The sequence below is a fragment of the Lepisma saccharinum genome, chromosome 1, assembly GCF_977018435.1.
Source record: "Lepisma saccharinum chromosome 1, izLepSacc3.1, whole genome shotgun sequence".
In the NCBI taxonomy this organism is placed as follows: Eukaryota; Metazoa; Arthropoda; class Insecta; order Zygentoma; family Lepismatidae; genus Lepisma; species Lepisma saccharinum.
The window spans coordinates 111,055,502-111,077,687 of record NC_139229.1 but is presented as its reverse complement, the minus strand read 5'-3'; the positions used below and the strand labels follow the sequence as shown (position 1 = coordinate 111,077,687).

General features: G+C 38.8%; 1 protein-coding gene across 1 annotated transcript in view; it reads left to right on the top strand.

The window, feature by feature from the left end:
- LOC145986506 (transient-receptor-potential-like protein) overlaps positions 1-22,186 on the top strand; it is a 47,528-nt gene that overhangs the window by 12,796 nt on the left and 12,546 nt on the right. Inside the window, exons 5-14 of the mRNA XM_083120592.1 lie at positions 547-717; positions 3,167-3,401; positions 5,025-5,177; positions 6,248-6,503; positions 7,594-7,727; positions 9,889-10,012; positions 12,535-12,730; positions 14,568-14,735; positions 14,836-15,061; positions 16,064-16,274. Of these exons, the coding sequence (XP_082976718.1) occupies positions 547-717; positions 3,167-3,401; positions 5,025-5,177; positions 6,248-6,503; positions 7,594-7,727; positions 9,889-10,012; positions 12,535-12,730; positions 14,568-14,735; positions 14,836-15,061; positions 16,064-16,274 (1,874 nt within the window). The remainder of the gene's footprint in view (positions 1-546; positions 718-3,166; positions 3,402-5,024; positions 5,178-6,247; positions 6,504-7,593; positions 7,728-9,888; positions 10,013-12,534; positions 12,731-14,567; positions 14,736-14,835; positions 15,062-16,063; positions 16,275-22,186) is intronic.

Below are 22,186 nucleotides of genomic sequence, written 5' to 3'. Positions count from 1 at the left end.
TAAGCGTAATTATACTAGAATACCTCTGAAACGCGTGTTTAGTGTTGTAAATGACATACTTCCTGTAGCATTGCTATCATCCAATATGTGTGTTTAGGTGGTTGATTAATTTAATTATAGCTTAATTAATAATTATTTAATTAATTTGTAGCATTAATTTGACGGTACGATGGGAAGGAAGGGCAAAGGAGTGGGAAGAAGATTTGATTTCATTTCTGCTATTTAGCGTCGCCTTTCTTCCACTTCTGACTAATAGCGACGATGAGGATGATGTATGATATGATGAAATTGATGAACGGGCACTCACGGGATTCGAACCCTGGACCCCTGGTGTCGTAGCAGGATGTAATAACCACTCCGCCACGGAGGTTTGACGTGACAGGAAGAATCCTCTATCTCCGCCTTGGGTAACTGTTATGGCAGGCCGTGTGATTAAATCGGTGTTTTTTTTTTTTGTAAATATCTTTGAAGTGACGTTTTATGCGAATTCAGGGCTTTTTAAGTATGCTTAAAAAACATGACGTATTGATTACCCACATTTTCCAGGAACTGCGTTACCATTGCCAGAAGCTTGCAGTCGACTTGCTCTCCCACACAAGAAGCTCTCAGGAACTAGCAATTATTCTCAACCACGATCCTCAGAGCCCTCCTTATGAAGACGGCGACGTCATGAAGCTCGCGAGGCTTCAACTGGCCATCGACTACAAACAGAAAAAGGTAAGAGTCACTGCTATGCGAATTAAACTTCTTTCGGTATAGAATGAGGGATCACATTACATTACACTGGAAGACTGAAACAACATAAATTTACAATGATACTTCATAATGATGTGATAATCACCGAAACATGATGCCAAATTTGCCATCCAAATACAAGAATCATATAACGACGTGACTGAATCAATTGTTTGATCAGTTTCCTTATCAGTTCTCTTTTTTAAGTTGGTAACTTCATCGATACATTGTTCAATTATATAGAATACTAATACACTAGACACGTCTATCTTCGTTGGCTTATTTAGCGTCGCTACTTAGGTTGACTGTGCCGGAACGAATATCAATCTGTCCATCTTAACCAAACACAGTCCGTCTTCGTTAGCCACAACTACAGACGAGTCCAATGACAAAACTAGGGGTGACGGATTCAAGTGAAAAGCAAATGGGAAAGCAGGTTTAGCAAAACTTATCCCCTCCCCCTCTCGAAAGGGTTTGTTATGAGTTGCACAGCCATCACAAATGACAAACACTAAGAAGCAAGCGATAATAAACAACGGAAATAATACAAGGTAAACACACGTTTCTGAAATTCGCAGCTTATTTGCGCGCCTATTTATACCTACACTCTGTTTCGGGAATCTGTGGAGCAAGTCCGCTCATAAAGGTAGAGAAGTGGGGAAAGCGAGTGCGCGGAGCAACGCAATACGCGCTGCTGCAAACGACTGGTAGTTGCAGCAGCGTTTTCCCCTTCATGCACTCACCTCCCCTCTCACGAGTTCACTGGTCGTGCCCTCTCGAGTCCTACTTGCGCAGAGGACTTGTTTCCGTTCTCTTGCTCCAGTGATTCCCGGAACAGAGTGGACTTGCCCTTTCGCTTTTGGATTCGCCTACGCGAGCTAGACGTATCATCCACAGTGTTTCGATCAAGGACAGTCGACTCCCTATTCTTTAATTCAGAGTTGTTAAAGGTCCAGGAATTTTAAATAAATTCAATTCCGGTCCAGGAGAGAAAATCATTTTTTCTGAATGAATTTAAATACGGTCCTGGAACCTTTTTTCTGAATGAATTTAAATACGGTCCTGGAACCTTTTTTCTGAATGAATTTAAATACGGTCCAGGAACCTTTTTTTCCGAATCAGTTTAAATTGGGTCCCAGTTCGGTATTGAAATGAAACAATACGCAACTTGGATCGAATACGGACCTGACGATAAACAATTATCCACTTGTGAGCATGAAAGACTAATACAGGTGTTGGCTGTCTCGAGAATCTAAGGTACAAGGTAGAAATGGGCGAAACGCGAACGCTGCAGTCACGTTACCACTCTCCATGTAGCCCCATTCTCTCGCGCGAGTTCCTTCACTTGGTTGTAGCAGCACTGCCGTTCCCTGTTGCAATATCTGCTGGGAACACAGGAGCCTCACGTTACCTAATCGACGGCTCCTATTGGCTGCAGTTCCTGGATCGGATGCCGGAGCAACACGTGACGGGTTAGTTTGAACTCAATGTGACGGAATATCGTCCATTGCGTTGTGTAGTGTACAGTAACTCTTCGACAAGGGAGTTTTCGAATCTGGCCCACGAGAGAACAACAGCGTTTTGATTTATTCCCTGCGCTACGTTTTCTACAACCGCAGTGTGACATTCCAATATAAAACCTGGCGTGGTGCTATGCACAGGGGAACACTTTACCTTTACCTTTACCTCGCGGACATTTTTAGAAAGCAACTTTCAATCGGTCAAACCTAGTCTACGAATTGTAAATAAATTCAATCCCGGACTGGGAGAGAAATCAGCAAACGTAAATGAGTTCTAGACAGTGCATAACCTTTTCATATTTAAATCATTTCAATTCGGTCCAGGAACCTTCTTCCCGGATCAATTTAAATACGGTCCAGGAACATTTTTTTCCAGAATGAATTTCAGTTCGGTCCAGGAACCTTTTTCCCGCATCAATTTAAATAAGGTCCAGGAACCATTTTTCAGGAACAATAAAAATACGGTACAAGGACCTTTTTCAATGTAACAATACGCAACTTGGACCGAATTTAAATTCTGCGAGAAAAAAAGGTTCCGGTCCTGCAGCGGAACCCAATAGAACCCATTAGAATTTACGGGTTCCTGGACCTTTTACAACCCTACTTTAAACTGTCTAATGACCACAGTTGTTCAGTTTGTTTCATGTATGATTTCATAGTCAAGTTTCAAAAGAAATCAAGTTTTTGTACAGTCACCTACACGTAGATCCTGAAATAATAGCTTCCCTGCAAGGCGTTATGTGTGTTGCCTAACTCTACTGCTGTGGTAGAAGTTGCCATTGAAAATTTGCTATTAAATCCACTTATCGCCGTAGCAACGCACATAACGCCTTGCAGGGAAGCAAGTATTTCAGGATCTACGTGTCCCATTGTTATTGCCGGTGACTGTACCTCGAGTTGTTCTCTTCCAGTTTGTGGCGCACCCCAACATCCAGCAACTCCTGGCCACCTTGTGGTACGAGGGCCTTCCGGGATTTCGCCGGAAGTCTACCGTGAGGAAGTGCATGGACATCTGCTGCATAGCTGTGCTCTTCCCCTTCTACTGCTTCCTCTACGTCGTCGCCCCGACCACAAGGGCCGGGAAGCTGATGAGGAAGCCCTTCATGAAGTTCTTGATTCACGCCTCGTCTTACCTCTTCTTCCTTTGTAAGTACGATGAATCTTTGATGTGTTGGGCACTCACCTGACTGTGTTCCTTCTGCCCATTCTTGTCTAAGTTCTTGTAAATGTATATGTAAACCTACTTATGGTAGGTTGATAATCACTTTTCATGCATATTTATTTTCTATTAATTATTTATTACATTTTAATTAATGTAATATGTATTAATTACTGCATAATATTTTAATTCTGTAATTTATCTTTATTCTACATGTAGTTACTGATAACAGTTAGGTGGCAGAGCAACCAGCAGCAGAACTTTGTCCGCTGAATAAATATATATTATTAGTATTATTAAATGACAATTTAGGATATTCGTCCTGTAATTATATTGCGCTGGGAGATCAATAAACAATTAATCCTTCTTTGTGGTGTGTATTGCACACCAACATAAACACACAATTATTTTTAGCTTTTCTTATTTATAATTGCAAAGATTTCATTAGAAAATCAGCGTGATTAAAGTTTGGAGAGTAAAGATGGAAATAAAATTGAGTACAGTGGGATGAATAGGTATTACCAAGCAAATTGTACAGAGCATTCCCTGACATTCGCTACGAGACTCGGCAGCAAGCTGCCCGGCATCAGCGCTTGTCTTTCCCGGAGAACGGGTCAGCGACAGTCGATAGAGTCGGCTATGAAAATTACAGTTTTCATATTGTGTACCTACCTTGACTACAGAAGGTGTTGAAAATGATGTCCCTCTGCTGCAACACATTCCTGGCATCTCCGAAGAAAATTGGCATTTACACGTGCAAGTTCGTCTACTGTAATTCTTACAATTTTTCGTACATTACTCTCTTTTAACTCACGGATGGTGTGCGAATTGTCTTTGTATACTTTATTTCCCCATTTTTTCCCCACTTTTATTCAGAACTGACCCTGTTACTCGAAACGTTTTTACGGGGTTTAATATAAGCGACTGTCGCGGACCCGTTCACCGGGAAAGACAAGCGCTGATGCCGGACCGCTTGCCGCCGAGTCTCGTAGCGAATGTCAGGGAATGATCTGTATATTACAATGTTCATGCACTTTGTTTAACCCAATGAGAGTTTAAAGAAAACAAAACGCCAAGCAAGCTTCTGACAGTCCCTGCACAAGCATACTTCCAAATATATTCCTTAAAAGCACGTAGGATGCAAGAGAAAAATTAATTAAAACAGACATGGACTACTTGCCGAGAAATTCTTGTGCATCCCACTGTACAATGGTAAATATATATTGGTTCCTGAGGAACTAGGGTCCTGTGGTATCGAATGTTGACTCGTATGGACACGATAGTATACTGTTATTAGTTTCTTCTATTAGAAACCATTAAAAATCTCAGTCAATCAATGGTCGTTAATGTGAATGAATTTTTACCACTGTTTCTACCGACAATTCAGTAAAACGCTCTGGTAACCTCGAGGTTCGATGTCTCAGTGTCATGTAATGTGAGGAATCGCAAAAGATACTGACTTAGCATTACAGCAACTACAAAGATAAAACTTTAATTCCCAAACCGAATAGTTCAGTATGAATGCTACACCCACGTATTTTATGCAGTAAATGTTTACATTCTTGTGAATTTGTGAAGAGAAAGTAATAATATGTTTGTTTTCATTTCAGTTATCCTGATCCTAGTGTCCCAAAGGGCGGAGGTGCTGGTCATTCAGCTATTTGGAACGGATTCGATGATCATGAACCTAGAAAAGCAACTCGCGAGGCAGAGAGGCAACCGGCCTTCTATCCTAGAATGCATCGTCATATTTTATGTTTTGGGTACGTATTGTGTTCCTAACCTTTAAAACAAGCATTACGGTGTGAAAAATCTGACAAGCGTATGTGATGAAGGAGTCAAACATAAAAAAACACCGAATTCTGACGGACATGTCATCCTCTTGAAAGATCTGCTTGTTACTACTTTCTTACAACCTGGAATAATGATCCACCTACCATACTACAATCTTCTCGTTTCATTAGGAGACATAGTTTACTATCAGTATATTAACTTAAGATTTTAATGTTGTAATAATTTGTTTCAATTTTTTTATTTTTTTAAATTTTAAATATATTTATTTACTAGAACAGATTTACTTGTAGAAGAGTCAATAAATCTAGCAGTGTAAACACCGAACTGATCTTTGTTATCATTTTTGTACCTCGTATAATTTTAGGAGTTGAAAACCCCTTTGCGAGAAGTCATGTAGTATATTTCGTTTGCGTACTGGCCATACAGATTGGCTGAAAAGAATGTAGAAATAACTGACATATAGAGTTTGAAGAACTTCTTCGCGAAATAATACTTTGTGTGCTACAATGCAGGGTTTTCTTACCTTCTTTTTACATATAGGCTACTGCTACATAAACTGTTAACTTAAGAATCGAAAGATTTAAACATACAAATTAGTAATTTTGCCTGTAATGTCACGTGTATGTGAAATTTGGTCCCTTGCCCAAAAGACTGAATATAAAACAAGAGTTATGGTAAATTAAATCATTCAGCAAGGATTTAAAAGAGATGGAAGAAAACAGGACAGTTGAGAAAATAATGATCGTTATTGAGGAACCTGATGGTCAGAAACTTTTAGATAAATCAAGACGAAAGTGCAAGGGTAATCTTGAAATAGGCTTGCATTAAGTTGGAAACCATGGTAGACCGGACTGGTCTTTCTCAGGAGATAGTGTCAATGTGAAACCTGCGAGTCTAGGAATATCATAGATTTAGTTAGCTCCTGCTCTGGTTTTTCAATCGCATCTCTGCGTATTGGAGGAGGTTTCGTATGTTCTGAGTGTATTCTCATATACAGTTGATTCGTCTATTGACTAAAGGTGTTTCCATTTCTCTCCAGGGTTCATATGGGAGGAGACCCAGGAGATCGTACGGGAGGGGATCCGCTGCTATCTAAGGAACATGTGGAACATGATCGACTTCCTCAGGAACTCCCTGTACGTGGCAGTGATCCTTCTGCGAACGGCCGCCTACATCCAGCAGCGGAAGGAGATAGCGCTCGACGAGAGGACGACCTACATCCCTCGGGAAGAGTGGGACGACTTCGATCCGCAGCTCATAGCAGAGGGACTCTTCGCTGCAGCCAACATCTTCAGGTGAGGCGACTCAAAACCTCTCTTCTGGTGAATCCCATGTAATCTCGGACGGTACTTGCTTGCAATAGTTAGCCAAGCTTACACATAGGCTAATCGAAAATGGATCTAGAGTTTCAAGTGATATAAAACCAATCAAAATCTCTCACCATGATCGAACCCTGGACATCTTGATTATAAGTTAATGACCAGGAAGGCCGGCACTTACCTGGTATCATTTATCACTATATGCACTAGAGAACCAAGAGAAAACTTAATCTGTGAACCCGTAGATTCGAACCCATATCATCTGTGATGATCTTCCATTTCTCATGAACAGGATAAGACATTTTTAAAATGGCCACTTGTAGCGTCCACTACATGTAATACCACGCTCTAGACCACAAATCATCTCTCAATGTACATTAACAATTTATGAGCCTCATATACTAAGAACAGAAATTTATAAAGCTGAACTTGAAGTTTAATTCCAATTTATGCACAGCTAGACTAATTGGAACTGGATCTACAATTTAAAGTAGTATCAGTACCACTATGTGCTCCACTGGGTATCGAACCCGAGACCCCTTGATTAGAAGGCGACGACATAACAACAACGCCATCGAGGAAACCCTAAGTTACTCCAATTTTGCTCCTTCCTTATACGTATATTCTTTCTTTTATCTGTGTGTTATGATTAAGGAAATGAGTAATTCTAAAATTTTAACTCTAAATGTTCCTATTCTTGTATACTATTCTAAAGTAGTAGTAGAAGAAACTTTCTTGATTTCGAAAACAAAATATTACGAATTCTATTGATTTCATTCTGGAAAGGCATAACGTTTCTATCACGAAATGGGAATCTGATTTCGATAAGGTAAACAAACTTAAGTAAAGGAAGCTCATATGTAAAAGACTGCATAAATAAAAATTGATTTTTAAATAGGCAGAAACTATCCAAATAACATAAAACCTTATATTTCACTTCGAAATACTATAGGTTAAGAGGATAAAAAGCCATGTTTTTAAAAAAAAATCGTAAACCAGTAGTTTTTTACAACCAGCCTTGTTAGCTTCTCTCCAACTGAGCCAATATTTGCTCTCTCTGTTTCAGCGCATTGAAACTAGTCCATCTGTTCTCCATCAACCCATACCTGGGACCGCTGCAGATCTCCCTGGGAAGGATGGTCATCGACATCGTGAAGTTTTTCTTCATTTACTCTCTGGTGCTTTTCGCTTTTGCGTGTGGTGAGTAAACATACAGGATGGTATTTGTGGTATCCCCTCTCTCGATACTTGCAGTTCGGTCCCGCATCCGGTTGAAAATATTTACTCCTGAAGGAATTATATATACATATATAACTCCTGAAGGAATTATATATACATATATAACTCCTGAAGGAATTATATATACATATATAACTTGACGCTTCGCAAGAAGTCACTGAAATTCCCTCTGAATTATTTTTTAATATCACACTGTATTCTCATGTCCACACACTCTCACTCTCCCTCCCTCTCTCTCTCTCACTCTCACTCTCCCTCTCTCTCTCTCTCTCACACACACACACACGCACTCTCTCTCTCTCTCTCTCTCTCTCTTTCTCTCAAGCACACACACACACACACAGTGTGTGAGTAAGAAATGGCGCATTTTTTTCAAAAGTAAGTTTACATGGAACTTGCATGAAGACCTTACAAACTTCCTACAAATTTAAATTATTTCTGTTGTTATAATTTTTTTACTGCTGTTTTCGTAGGTGAGTTTTGTGGGTGACAATAACGGGCAATTAACTACTCTACAAGATATGTTAAATAAGAAAGTACACTTTTTTAAAGTACACTTTATGCACAGAAATGCTAATCGCGACTGGACCTACACTTTAAAATGGTATCGGAACTATTAAATGACTCCACCGGGTATCGAATCAGAGACCTCTTGATTACAGAGCAACGATGTTACCACTACGCCAACGGCGAGGCCAGAATATAACATGCATACCAAAACTATTGTACTCTTACTAGGTTAAAATGGGAAGAAACATTTTGTTTCTGAAATATTAACAGTTGAACTTGAGTTATGCGTATGTCAAGGTGAAGAGAAAATAATACGTCTAACTGAGATTTAGATGCCATGTCATATCATTATTAACTGTAATTGTATCTATTTTGAGCAACAAGATTCAGCATTATAATACTGGTTAAATCTGTCATAAAGTGGCAAATTAACCAATCTAAAAGTTTGATTCTTAAATACAGTCATTACATTTACCATTTTATTAGTGAACACTTTGATACTGATATAAGTACTACAATAGACACTGTAGTTTTAGTTAACTAGAAATTCCCATACTGAACTTAAACATCTTTTTACTTTTAATGTTAACATGGAATCACATACAATATTATTGTCACTAAAAAATTCACAAATTGTTCAGTGCTCAAATGTAACTAAAAAATGATTCAGCAGGCCTACATAGGTAGAACTTAAACACTAAAGAGAAATATTATTTTGAACTTGGCCCTGGTTTGAGGAAATCAGACATTTTGGTTTAATTTCTCGGAACTGGAGACCGACCGCCGTTATGAATTTGAATTTAAAATTTTGGGTGCGTCAGCACTAAGGCTATTTTGCACCCGTCAAATTATACGGGGTCCAGCCCCTTATCGTTACACATAACAACTCTAAAGTTGCACAACTAAAATCATAAAATATTAAAATCTTCTGACTTTCGTTGAAAGCTGAGGCTGTAAAGGAGCACTCAGCAAAAATAAGGACAAAACACAGGAGAACACAAACAAAATTATACTGGCCATGGGGCCAGTCGCCAGAGCCTCGTTAGTCTGCAGTCCAGGGTGTACTACGTGGAAGTGAGGTTGACTATTGGGTGCACTACGTGGAAGGAGCACCCTTTACACCCCCGACCGCCGTTATGGCCAACTATCCTGTTTCGTATTTTAAACTCGCCTTTTGCTTTTGTAATTACAAGAAATGTATACTTTTGTGGCATTGTTGCAGCTTGGTTACGTACAAATGAAGTATATTTTGTGAAAAGTAGTACGTATAACACCGAATTACGTACAAATGCATTACATAGAAATAATGTTTCATTAACACGTTTTTAAATGATACGTATTTTGCCGGGACTTACTGTAATTTAAGCATAAAAGACAATTACGCAGAACTGAGTTACGTATAAAGCAGTCTCAACTGTAGATCTTTGAAATTTCTTTTTTAAAGACTAATAGCTTTGTTAAGAAAAATTATAAGTATATTTTTCTACAGAACCTAAAAATGCATAAGATGAAATCTCAGTTTAGTTATCATCGTTAAGTAAGGGTTTTGACACTCTATTTTTTTTTAAGTTTGAATTTATGTTTGCAAAATCTGTATTTCCATTTTTCGTAGGTCTAAATCAGCTACTGTGGTACTTCGCCGACATGGAGAGGAAGAAATGCTTCAGCCTTCCAGGGGGACTCCCCGACTGGAACAAGAACGCCGAGGCCTGTATGCGGTGGCGACGGTTTGGAAAGTAAGCGACAATTGAACAAAATTATACTAAGAAGTAGGATTATGATAATATTTTTAACATCAGTTGCGTCTCTTTGTTTGTATTTGCTAATAATTTCGAGATTAGCCAAAGGAAAGGCGACGTGAAAATAACCTAATTCTATCAATCAATCATTATTTCGTAACTACAATTTTTACCATGAATTTAAAAATTCTTTAAAGACAAAAAATGGTTATAGGGGATCATTTTGAAAGGAGTCTGCAAGTTTTGTTTTTCTCAAAATTTTGGGACTGGCTGTCGTCTCATCAGCTCCCCCCTGCGTAGTCCTAATATAAGTTATACTGTTTTCTTACTCCCTAGGTTGTTTTGCTGTGATGACTATTTCGTACAAATGAAGATAATGCCTGTCTTGTTTTACTGTGGACATGTGACAGACTGTTATACTGTTCAGAGAAATAAAATTATTCCTAAAATTTGCTGTAGTGACGGAGGTTATGATGTAACTAAATATTATCCATGTATCGCATTACCCTGAAGTGGGTAATATGACCGCAAAGGGAAAATTGTTGCGGTTTTTTTAAAAAAGTTTTTATTTTTAAGTCCACTTTATGCACAGGCAGGCTTATCGGGACCGGACGTACCGGAGAAGCTCTGCTTTGTCTTTCTCTAGTGGTAAAAGCTATAGGCCATTTTTTTTTTATTTGTTTGTGTAACCGACGTTGGTTTTTGTTAGCGACTCTTAGTACGCCACTAATATAGCGTTATTTCTGGCAACAATAACATTAAGAAAAACTGATTTACTGATTCATGTATGTTACGTGTTACAGAGTTTCCAAGATTTTGTTTTTGAACCTAATATGGGGCATTCCACTAAAAGTGGTCCTCCTCTATGCAAATATCAAAATGAATTAATATGGAAATTATTATTGTTTTAAATTGCATTAAGGTTTAGATATTTGTGAATGCATATAATTTGCACATTTCACCAATAAAACCTACTAGCATCTGCAGCCTATATGCTTCACAGGCAAATGAAATCAAAATTTGCTACATTTTTAAAGTGTCACACACGTAAAACGCTTTTGTTAATATTTTCACACATTCAGCTTATGCCATCATACTCAAGTTTTTTTCATTTATTAACAGACACCCAGTGACATGGCGTGACTTTTGCAAAAGTGTTACCGGCCATCAGACGTTATCATCTCCACTACACCCTACCCTGCCCTCCCCCCCAAGAAACATGCCTTCGATCTAGATTTTTGTTCATTTCGTTCTTTTTTTTTGCAATCCGCTCAATGATTTAGCCACAATAACTCCTAAAAAGAACTACCATCATGAGAGAGTTACCGCGAAAATCCAGTGAATAGTGGTCGAGCCTTGTCAACCATCTCTGTTTCTTTGCAAAGAGGTGGAAAGGGGAAGAAAAACCACACATTTCTCTGGTCAGTTTGACGTTTGTGCTAGCAGACAACAGAATTCCCCTTCTCCAACGGTGGAAGGAAAGTCCACATGTACGTACTACTTTGAGGTGGTGTTTTAAGTCCACTTTATGCACAGTAAGGCTAATCGGGACTGGACCTACAGTTTAAAGTGGGATCCATGTACGTACTACTGTTGCCAACTTAGTTTTTTGGAGCAAGGTTTGTCCAAATCACGAATCGCATCAAGTACTTATCTTTTCGTCTATTACGTAAACGGTCTCAGTTGAAGCTAAATTCAGTTTTGGCTTTGCAGTCTAGCTCTTGTTGCTTCAGAGAAATAGTATCCCCTTTTTAGGCGGGATTTAGCTCTTTTCTGGAAATCCATTATGACAACACTTGCTGATTCGGTAAGCCGGACCGGCAACTCTGCCCCTAAACAGGCATATGAATAACCTCCTAGTACACTTGCTTCTAAGCCTTTCCCCGCTGTTCCCTTGCATTGGCGCCCTTTCCTCTTGTTACCTTTTGAGGGTAGCAGAAAGGCCTGCCTCTTCGCTTTTGTGGCCTGCAGAAAAAATGTCCTCTACAATATACACTCGACTGTATCGCTGTCGGTTAACGTATTTAACAATGTTATTTTATTGAAAAAACTTTTTAATTTGCATTTTGCTGTTACCTGCGGTAACACCGGTTACATACACGCCACGCCTCTGCAGACACCACAAAGTACTTCATGATTCTATAAAATCAGTTCATTATAAATATTTTAACCCAATCTCATGTCTGGAACCTTAAATGCTGTGTGTAAAATGTCACACATGTAACTCTGGAATACCCCATAGTATTACTTCGATTTATCAGATAACTAAAATCTTTGTCATTTGTTGAATTTCAAATTTCATTCTAATTACAAGTCGTTATTGTTAACGTCAAGTTATGAACAAAAGCTGCAAATTAGATACAAAGGAAATGTTCATGTTAGTATGTTGAAAACTTTTCAATCTTTGCATTGTAATTTAACTTATTTTCCATGATAAGAACACCGTATTTTACATAAATGTCCATTCGTTTCGACCGTATAAAAATATGATCATTAAAAACTCGACGAATCTTTTCCAGCTTGTTCGAATCCTCGCAATCGTTGTTTTGGGCTAGTTTTGGAATGGTTGGACTGGATGACTTCGAACTGACCGGAATAAAATCATACACCAGGTTCTGGGGCCTCCTAATGTTTGGCTCTTATTCAGTGATCAACGTGATTGTCCTACTAAACCTCTTGATTGCCATGATGTCCAATTCATACGCCATCATAGAAGTAAGTGGTTTACGTATAAAAAATGCTATCCCAAGTCGGGCTAAAAACATTGTGTCTTGGAAACCTATACAAGGTGCGGCAGAATTCATTAGACAGTTTGAAATTCCAAAAGTATGTATTGTAATATAAACTGTATATACAAGCACTTGTATTGCTACAAGGTACATACAAAAGCATTTCATTTGGTGTTACGATTTGAAAATAATGTCAGTGAGATGAGCTCCATTGTTCTGCAAACATTTATCTCTGCACGCTGTATAACAGATTCCATCGTCTTGCGCAGCATCTCCAGTGGAATGTTCTGAATTTCAGCTCTTATGGATTCCTTGAGCTCTTCGGTAGTGTGGGGTTGATTCACGTACACATTTGTTTTAAATATCCCCACAAGAAAAAAAATCGCATGGAGATAAGTCTGGCGAGCGTGAAGGCCATGTGCAGTCACGTCTGAAATCACGTTGCGTTGCAGTAGCCGAGTTATTGTTCTTGAAAAACACGCTCCACAGCATACGCGCGGTGCTCACTTGACCAGACATCCATGTCTACTGAAGGCTTTGAGCTGCTTCACTAAATAACGAGTGAAACAGCGCGCTATCTATCGGCAAACGTGAATGGCGCTCATTTCAAACTATCTAATGAATTCTTCCGCACCTTGTATGTTGCTTTAACAATTTAAATTTAACCCGTGTTGTAAGTAGTCTAAACTCTACTTTTGTTATTCTCGCTCTACCATTGCTTTTTACAGGCATCTCTCTGGTAGTTAACTCAAGGGAACCGGATATCTGTCGCTTTTGTTTCTGTCGCACCAATGAGGAATTTATAATTGTCTGTGTCATATGCATGTCGACTTAAAGTATCGCTTGATATTTCCGACCGCTATTCGGATGAGGCTTTAAAGTTGCTCATGCCGTTCTCCATTTCATATTTATGTGAAAAGGGATTTTCATCTCTGATTCAAGTGCAAATCAAGTACAGAAATACACTTTCAGATTTACGACTTCAGTTATCCACCTTTGAACCCAACATAGCCTAGCTTATGCGGAAAAGGCAACCCAAACCGTTCCATTAATTCAGTGAGTAAGAAAAAAATGCTTTCAATTTCAGTGTGTGTCTAGTTAGATGTTGGACTAGAGTAAATTAGGCTTTTAAATTACATATTTACTTTTCTAGAATGAAGTTTGTGTAATTTGTTTAAGCAAGCGTAAAAGAGAGCTTCTTAAAGTACTCGATGTTACCAAAAATATTATTATAAACTCGGTGCACGCCTCTACAAGTAATTAATTCTGTCGGCGCCCATTCTTATCGGTCCCATGAAGTGTAATGTCCTTCAAGGTGGGTCCCGGACTGAAAAAGGTTGAGGACCACTGTTCTAGATGGCTAATTGTTGTCGAGTAATTTTCATCCCTATACTTTTATGAGTTTGTGTAAACTCATCAGGGAACAGTTTTACGAAACATGAAACTGACATTTCAATCAAGCATTCAACAAGCGACCTGACACTGCCAATCTAACAATAAATGTCACTACTATACAGTGTGCACTCTTTATACATTGTTCCTGAATAGCATTTCAACATAAGTATGAAAGTAAAATCTGGATTAAATAATATTAAATTAAAAGTTTTACCTTAGTAGTAGTAAAAAGAGAAAGATAAAGATTACTATATAACTGTTGACTTTATTTTATTATTAATAAGTTTGAAGTTACAATCAGTAAAGTGATGAGGATTATATACCTGGTCTGTCTGTTTTGAGTACCCTTCGATACAACAATGTGCAAACACAATTACTGTGGATGAAATTATGCAATTAATGAAACAAGTATTTTTAATTCTTTGCAGGAACACTCTGATACCGAATGGAAGTTCGCTCGAACCAAACTCTGGATGAGCTATTTCGAAGAGGGTTGCACTCTTCCAACCCCCTTCAACCTGTTTCCCACCCCAAAAGTAATTTTCAAGATAATGGGACTAAGGAAGAAAGATAAAATGAGGAAGATGTCCACAAGGGTAAGTTCGCTATGTATGCTAAAAATTGCATCCAGTTTAAGATCTTATATCGAACATTTCGTGTTTTGCAACTAAAGCACCAACGTTCTTCTCGTTACAGAGGAAGGAGAAAGAGGTTAAGGAGAGAGACTACCGCTACACTGCTGTGATGAGGTCCCTTGTGTGGCGATATGTGTCAGCGATGCACAGGAAGATCGAAGAGAATCCTGTTACGGAAGACGATGTTAATGAGGTGAAGGCAGAGATAAACGCCATGCGATATGAAATGCTTGAGGTATTCGAGAAGAACGGAATGGACATATCTAGCGCTGAGAAGAAAGAGAAAGGTATGGCAGATCTTTTGTTAACGTAGCATAAAAGCTTTACGTTGACTGAAACAAACGTACCCCTATTGCTTATTCCCTTGACATTGGAACTTTAAAGGCATTCCACATACTACACTTTGTCCCTGGAATCTATGGAGCGAGCGAACGAAAACAAGTCGTCTGCGCAAGTAGGAGTCGAGAGGGCTCGACTAATGAAAGCGTGAGAAGGAAGTGAGTGCATGGAGGGGAAAACGCGGCTGCAGCTACAAGATCTTTGCAGCAACTCGCACTGCCTTGTTCCGTCCACTCGCTTTCTCCCCTTCTCTACTGTTATGTGCGACCTTGCTCCACAGCTCCTGAGACAGTGTAGGCCAGGGTGTTACGCTTATTCATAATTTAGTAGTTGGACATTCATAACGCTGCTATTGAAACAGATCTTATGACGTCAATTCTATTAGATGACGCAATTATGGACTAACCAGCGATAGTTCAGATTGTTGCGGCTATAAGAAAAACAAACTGATTATATACCGCGAAAAGAAGCAAACCGCTTTCTTTTCTACAAAAAATTGAATAAATCATGAAAAAGGAATATCACTTTTGTTGTGCAAGGTGTTGGATGAAACTCATGTAGCCTTCCACATCGCTATCATATCTACTTAAAGTTTATTCAATGTTCTATCTATTTCCACGGGAAATTTGTTCTATCTGGAGATCTTGTCGATAGGTTGCACGATAGTTTATTATTTTTTTAAAATTAAAGAAGCAGCTTACCATATTATTAACATGCCGCGGTTATCACAGCGCAATACGACGCCAGGAATCCCACATTCGAATCGCGGCCTAGGCATTCTTTGTGAGTGTTCATTCATCAATTTCTTCATAACATTATTCATCTTCATCTTTGCAGCTAGCCAAAGTGGCAGAAATGCGAAGTAAAATAAACCAATTCAAATACGTATTATTAATACGACATCTTACACATACGAATAATGTCGTCATCGTTAATCTTTGGTCTTGCAGCAATCCTTGGGAAGAAGATGAGGATGTGGGAGCGGCAACTGATGAAGGACTTTCGAGTGACCCCTCTGCAGGACCTGGATGAGGTGGAAGAGCTGGAGCAGGCTCCTGAGAACGAGGACATGAGGTCAAAGTTCCGCCGCTTAGCCAAACTGGCCGTTGCCAGGTCAGCCTCCAGGCGATGGGAAGAAGTGGTCACCGATGCATGCGTTGCGTAAGATGTTTACTTTTACATTGTTCTCTACCTTCATTTGTTGTTGCATGCTTTGCTCGCTTATTCGGCCTTATTTACAGCTTAACGAAGATAAGAGTTAGTGTTGCCCACAAGACGAGACGAGACGAGACTTTGGTCTGTCCCGTCCCGTCTCGTGAAAATGCTGTCTCGTCTCGTGTCTCGTCTCGAAAATATTCGTTTGTCCCGTCTCGTGTCCCGTCTCGAAGGGTTCTGTCTCGTCTCGTCTCGTCCCGTCTCGTTTTGTCCCGTCTCGTCTCGTAAAAGTGATCCGGGATATCAAGCCAACAAAAGTCAAAAGTAGCAGAAACACGAAATATTCTTCCGGAAAGTGGGATAAAGCTCCAAATATTTTACCCATTGCGTGGTGAGAATAAATAAGGTTCGTTAATCATGAGGACATTAATATTAAAAATGCAGTTTGTTGGTTACTGATTGCTAGGTATCTTATGAAATCTACTTTGTGGTTTTTCTCGGTTTATACAACTGCCTATCCATCGTACATTTATACCAAGTTTGTTAGAACCTGTCCCGTTTCCCGCGCTAGCGATCGCTCGACAGTTTTGGTGCCAATGAGAAACGAGAAAAAAGTCGTCTGCTGTGCAGCGAGGAGCGAATAGAAGTCAGAAGAGAGGAGCTTACGTAGACGTTGTTGCCACGTTGCGTATTTTAATTTGCTGCCTGGCTTTGGCTTTCCCCAGCACGGAGTTCATGCAGTCTTCAGCAGCAACACCGCTTGGTTTATGCTACAAACGCCAGCGATCAGCTACCGCGGGAAGCCGGACAGGTTGTAACAAACACGGTATAAGTGAGTGCTTTTTTTCATTACTGCTATACCTTTTGGAAGTCTTGAAATGTTTTCCAATAGACCTTCTTTCTTTCTGAATGTCGAACTTCCGTGCACTATGAAAATGTACATTTTTTCTTTAAATTCTAAGCTTGGCGCTGGGGAGCAACAAAAAAGTTTTTAAATGTGTAGTACGAACACAAAAGACTATTTAAAATTTCAATATTTAGTATATTACAAATAGAAAGCATTTATTGTTCTTAATATTGTTAAACATCTTCTATGACATAAGTTTCAAAAAGTGTTTCTTTGTGATATTGTGCTGTTTCTTATGCTCAGCTTATGACGCACATACTTCTTTATTTTCCCTTTAGCCTCTAAGTACGGTACCACCACCGCTTGATCTAATTTATCCTTCGGCAAGCACGCATCTAGAAATATATGTCGGGGGAGGATGTCTGAGCCAAGTGTTTCAGAAAAAATGATAATAATAACATTAACGACAACAATTAAGCAAATGTTTAAATTAATGCATTAATATAATTCATAGGTCTATTCACTTGAATATGTAAATTAATCAATTCTATTATTGTTATTGCATGACATGTTACAAAGATGGTAGAAGAATAGTAATATAACAGCACGAATATTAGCTAATATCTAGCTTACGTGTAGTTAAGATCGTCAAAATCTGCATAAAAACAGCTGTCCTGGCAAGAAAGTTAATGTCGAAAAAGGTGATGAATTGAATATTTGCTGAATAACAAAAAAAGATGTTACATCCAGTTGACGAAAAATAAAGTTCCTGATTAATATTTTATGCTCATTATTATAAGTAGTAGCGTACATAAAACTTCATTGATACTGTCATTCAAAGCACTATGATCCCAATAGAATCCTTGTTTTCTAGTAAGTTCGGCAGGAATATGTAACCCTCGATTATGCTAAACAAATATATTTTTTGTTTAGCTAGAGCAAGGCCCCAGGAGGATGCAAGAAGCCTTTCCTGCAAAAGTGTATGTTTTACGAAGCGAAGAAACGTGCAAAACCACCACGAATGGAAGGTAAACCTGCATTAAGTTTATATCGCACGTTTACAGAGCCGAGCCTCCTGAAGTTATAAAAATCCCAACTTCAATGATTCTTTTAGACATGCTATAGTTGAAAAAAATATGTTTAGATGCACCCAAAGTGCATCATTATCAGATTATGCATATAACGTGTTATTGGAATCAACATATTTGTGTAAATTGGGTGCCTCCCCGATGGCGTAGTAATAACGTCGAGGTTTTGTAATGAAGGGTCCTCGCGTCGATACTCAATGGAGGCACAAAATGGATCGGATCGCACTTTAAACTGTAGGTCGGTTCGCGATTTAGCCTATTTGCGAATCAAGTGGACTTAAAAAAAAATCAACCTTAAGAATATTAGAATAAACTAATTCACCCGCAGGTAAATCAAATTTCACATATCCTTCTTCATCCTCGTTCATAGACTTCCTGCAATACTCTTGCGTTGCATCCCACCAGGTGCGAAAAATGTGAAGTTATTATTTCCCCGTACTGCGTTATTTCTTTTCATAACAGTAAGGCTAAATTCTCGTTTTATCTGAACTTTTAAAAAATGTGCAAAATACGTCTCTATCTTTAAACAACCACCCTTTCCCATGTATGTGTAAAATAATCCCACTCTGTCTCTGAAAACCTCTTCCTAAGATCAAATGAAGGAACCAACTCTCAAGTTTCAACAATTATAAATTTTTGCTTAAATTTCCTATCATTTATACAAACAGTAGCACATATCACGTCCTTTGGTGCAACACTGTCAACAGCTAATGTTACTTTCCTCGTCCTTTTACTTCCAACCAGTGACGGCGCCAGGGAAATTTGACTGGGGGGGAGAAGCCTGGCAACAAAATATTGTAAGGGGGCAGTCACATTAAAACGCCCGAAAACACTACACATATATATACTTATATAATAATAATTATAATAATAATTATTATTAAAATTATTATTATATTCATGTATGGTGTTTTGTGTGTGTCTTTTATTTAGAGTGAACGTTTACTGCCTAAATTTACTTCTTGATTACGAGTTTATCTCCACATGATTAATTTTAATAAAGACATTAATTCCTTTTTATTGGGAAGTTGCGTTGTCTCTAGTGGTCTATTTCAGTATTGAAAGACATTCATAATTTTATAATTCATCGTCTTTCTTGAGATAATAATATAATAATATAAATGATGAAAATAATGCTTCTAAGAGTTTAATTTTCTTGCAAAATAAACGTGACGTTGGAAGAAATGAATCTTCTTAAGTATTAGAAACAATGTGAGGCACTTAGTGAAGTGCAATTCTCCTGTAGGAGAATTCTGCTCTATGTGCTTTGGAGAACACATTGCCCACCTTTGGTACGTTCAGGACTTAACATTTCTTCTCAATGGCAAGAACAGCCAAATGAGGCAGTTTGCATCCAGCATCCTGTTTCGAGCAAGCCTTTTCAAAGATTTTAAGGACAACCATCTTCGTAACGCTGAAGAGTTTTGGGCAAAATTTGTGTTTCACCTTTCAGGGAAATGTTATCACAGGATAAAAAAATCAGACAAAGGTTACAGTTATCTCATAATTCAAGAAATATTCTGATCCTGGCAATACTTACTCTTACTCTACCACTCCAACGTATGTCTGTGCTACCCAATTACAGGCACCTATGGAGTTCGTGGGAAGAAGTTCTTCGATTTTGATATGTACGAGAAAGAGCGAACCTGCATCTAATGATTGAAGAGTGGCAAATCCTAATAAGCGTTCTTTTACCTGCCCGCGATATGTTTTGAATCGAATTTTAAGTGTAAATTGCATTTTAAGGTTCACGTTCAATACATTTCCAAATAATATCCCCTCATTAACTTCAAGAGTATCGAAGAAATCCCCTTTGTTAAGGTTTCATCAGACTCATCATCTCGAAATTCAAGTCCCTGAATAGTAAGAAACCGCGATGAATCCACAACAAACTGACATGTAGTGTCGGGTTTTCTCCGATCACCTTTGGTCCAGGGTTCGATACCCAGTGGAGGCACTTTAAACTATAAGTCCAGTCCCGATTAGCCTTACTGTGCATAAAGTGGACTTCAAACGCCAAATCAACCAACCAACCAAATCTTGAATCAACTTTGAATGTATTTTAATAATTAGCGTTGTCACTAACGACCACGATTAGAATAATTTGCCCGTACTACAGATGATGTCTTGTGGTCCTGAAAATATTCGTGATGTTTTAAAATCATCCACATTCAACACTTTTTCCCAGTTCTTAAGACTGGTTAAAACTTAGGTTAATCTCGGCTATTACAGGACATAAATGAATGAGAAATCACCTATGCCCAGGTCGGCGCTCGAATCTTTGACGAAGCAAATTAATATTTGTTAATCAAGTTGGTATTATAAGCAGGAAAGTGATATCATGCAGAATACACCACTTTGAAAAGGTGAAAGTCGTCATACTCTTATAAATGAACTCTCTTATTATTCGATATTTAATTAACTTCAGTTGGGGGGCCCGGGTGGGAGGGGGCCGAAGTGTCTGACATGGGGCGTCTCCCTGCCCCTCTGGCGTCGTCACTGCTTCCAACCCTCTAATAACTTCGCTGCTGATAGCCTCACCTTCGAAATGGAAGCTTGTGTGTCGGCGAATAATACAAATAACTTGTGTTCACTTTCCCTCTTTCATTTAAAGTCTGCCGTTTTCCTTTTCAGCTTTTCCTGCAAAACTTCCTGTCAGCAAGCAAACCAAATTACAGAATTTTTATTGCCCCTCCCTTGCATCAACTTTCATTCCTACTTTAGGCCTGGATTTATGGCACGTACCCGCTACTGCAGGTCAACCTCGCCCCATGTTTGGTGTTTGCCCCCTGAAGCAACGGTGTCCATTGTTGAAAGCGAAACCTTTGTCAGTGGGGAACGGCGAAAAATAGTCTCGGAATACACCCTGGTCGTAAACAAGCTCCCGCCACCCTGACATTGCTGTCAGCTTCCCTTTGAAGTTCGATAAAACTACTTTGTGAAATGTGTTTAATAACGAGTGAAAATGTAGACAGTAGATACTACATGTATTTTGCTCATAAACTTGAAGGCTAAATTTACAGAATAAAAAGAACAGGTACAACATTCCTTCATCTGATTTAAAGAAAGGCTAATCGGAACTGGACCCACAGTTTAAAGTGGAGTTCAAATCACAATGTGCCTTCACCGGGTATCGAACCCGGGACCCCTTGATTACAAGGAGACGATGCTACCACTGTACCATCGGCGAGTCCCCTCATAGAACAAAGTATCCTTCTACGACGATTATACAGAACTTAGTGCACTTCCTTCATTTGAAATCTATTCTATATCAGCCTCAGTATTTCGTTATTACAATCCAAGGAATAGTATTCTCCTTAAATAAGAAATAAAGAAATAAAAAAAAACATTGGAAATAATCTTCAAACGGACGTAAAAAAATCGAACCCAACCACCTGCAGAATGCCTGAGGGAAACAACAAGAATTTTCTCAACAAAGACATATCCGAAATTTCCATAACATTCTAATAATTTCGCAACCCGTGCAAATAATCATGTGGTAAAATCTTGTCGTGGTTCCCTGTAAACACTAAAATCACCAAATTACTTCTTTCCATATTTCCCGTATTTTCTCCTCCTCTTTAGCTCTCAGCTGTTCGGAGTGGGATAATGCAAGATTATTTGTCCCTAATTATCTCGTTCTCTTAGTCTTGCTAATATCTTGGACTCCTTAATAACTTTCCCACAACTCCTTATCAATTTGTACTGCCATGTTTCCTACAATGCTTTTCCTACTTCTTAATAACAATCACTTCTGTACACCCATTGATGTAAAAATTAAATAATAAAAATGAACCATATCCGTCGGTCCGTTTATCTTTCCAACCTATAGAGCTGAGACTATTTTTACAAGATAAACCTCGGACGCAGACATTCCACGATCTTTTGGCCCCTCCTTCCACCTTCTCTACCTGCCCTTTTACTTGATGTTATTCAGAATTGTATTAGTATCTGGAGTACTATCGTAACATAAAGTTATTAAC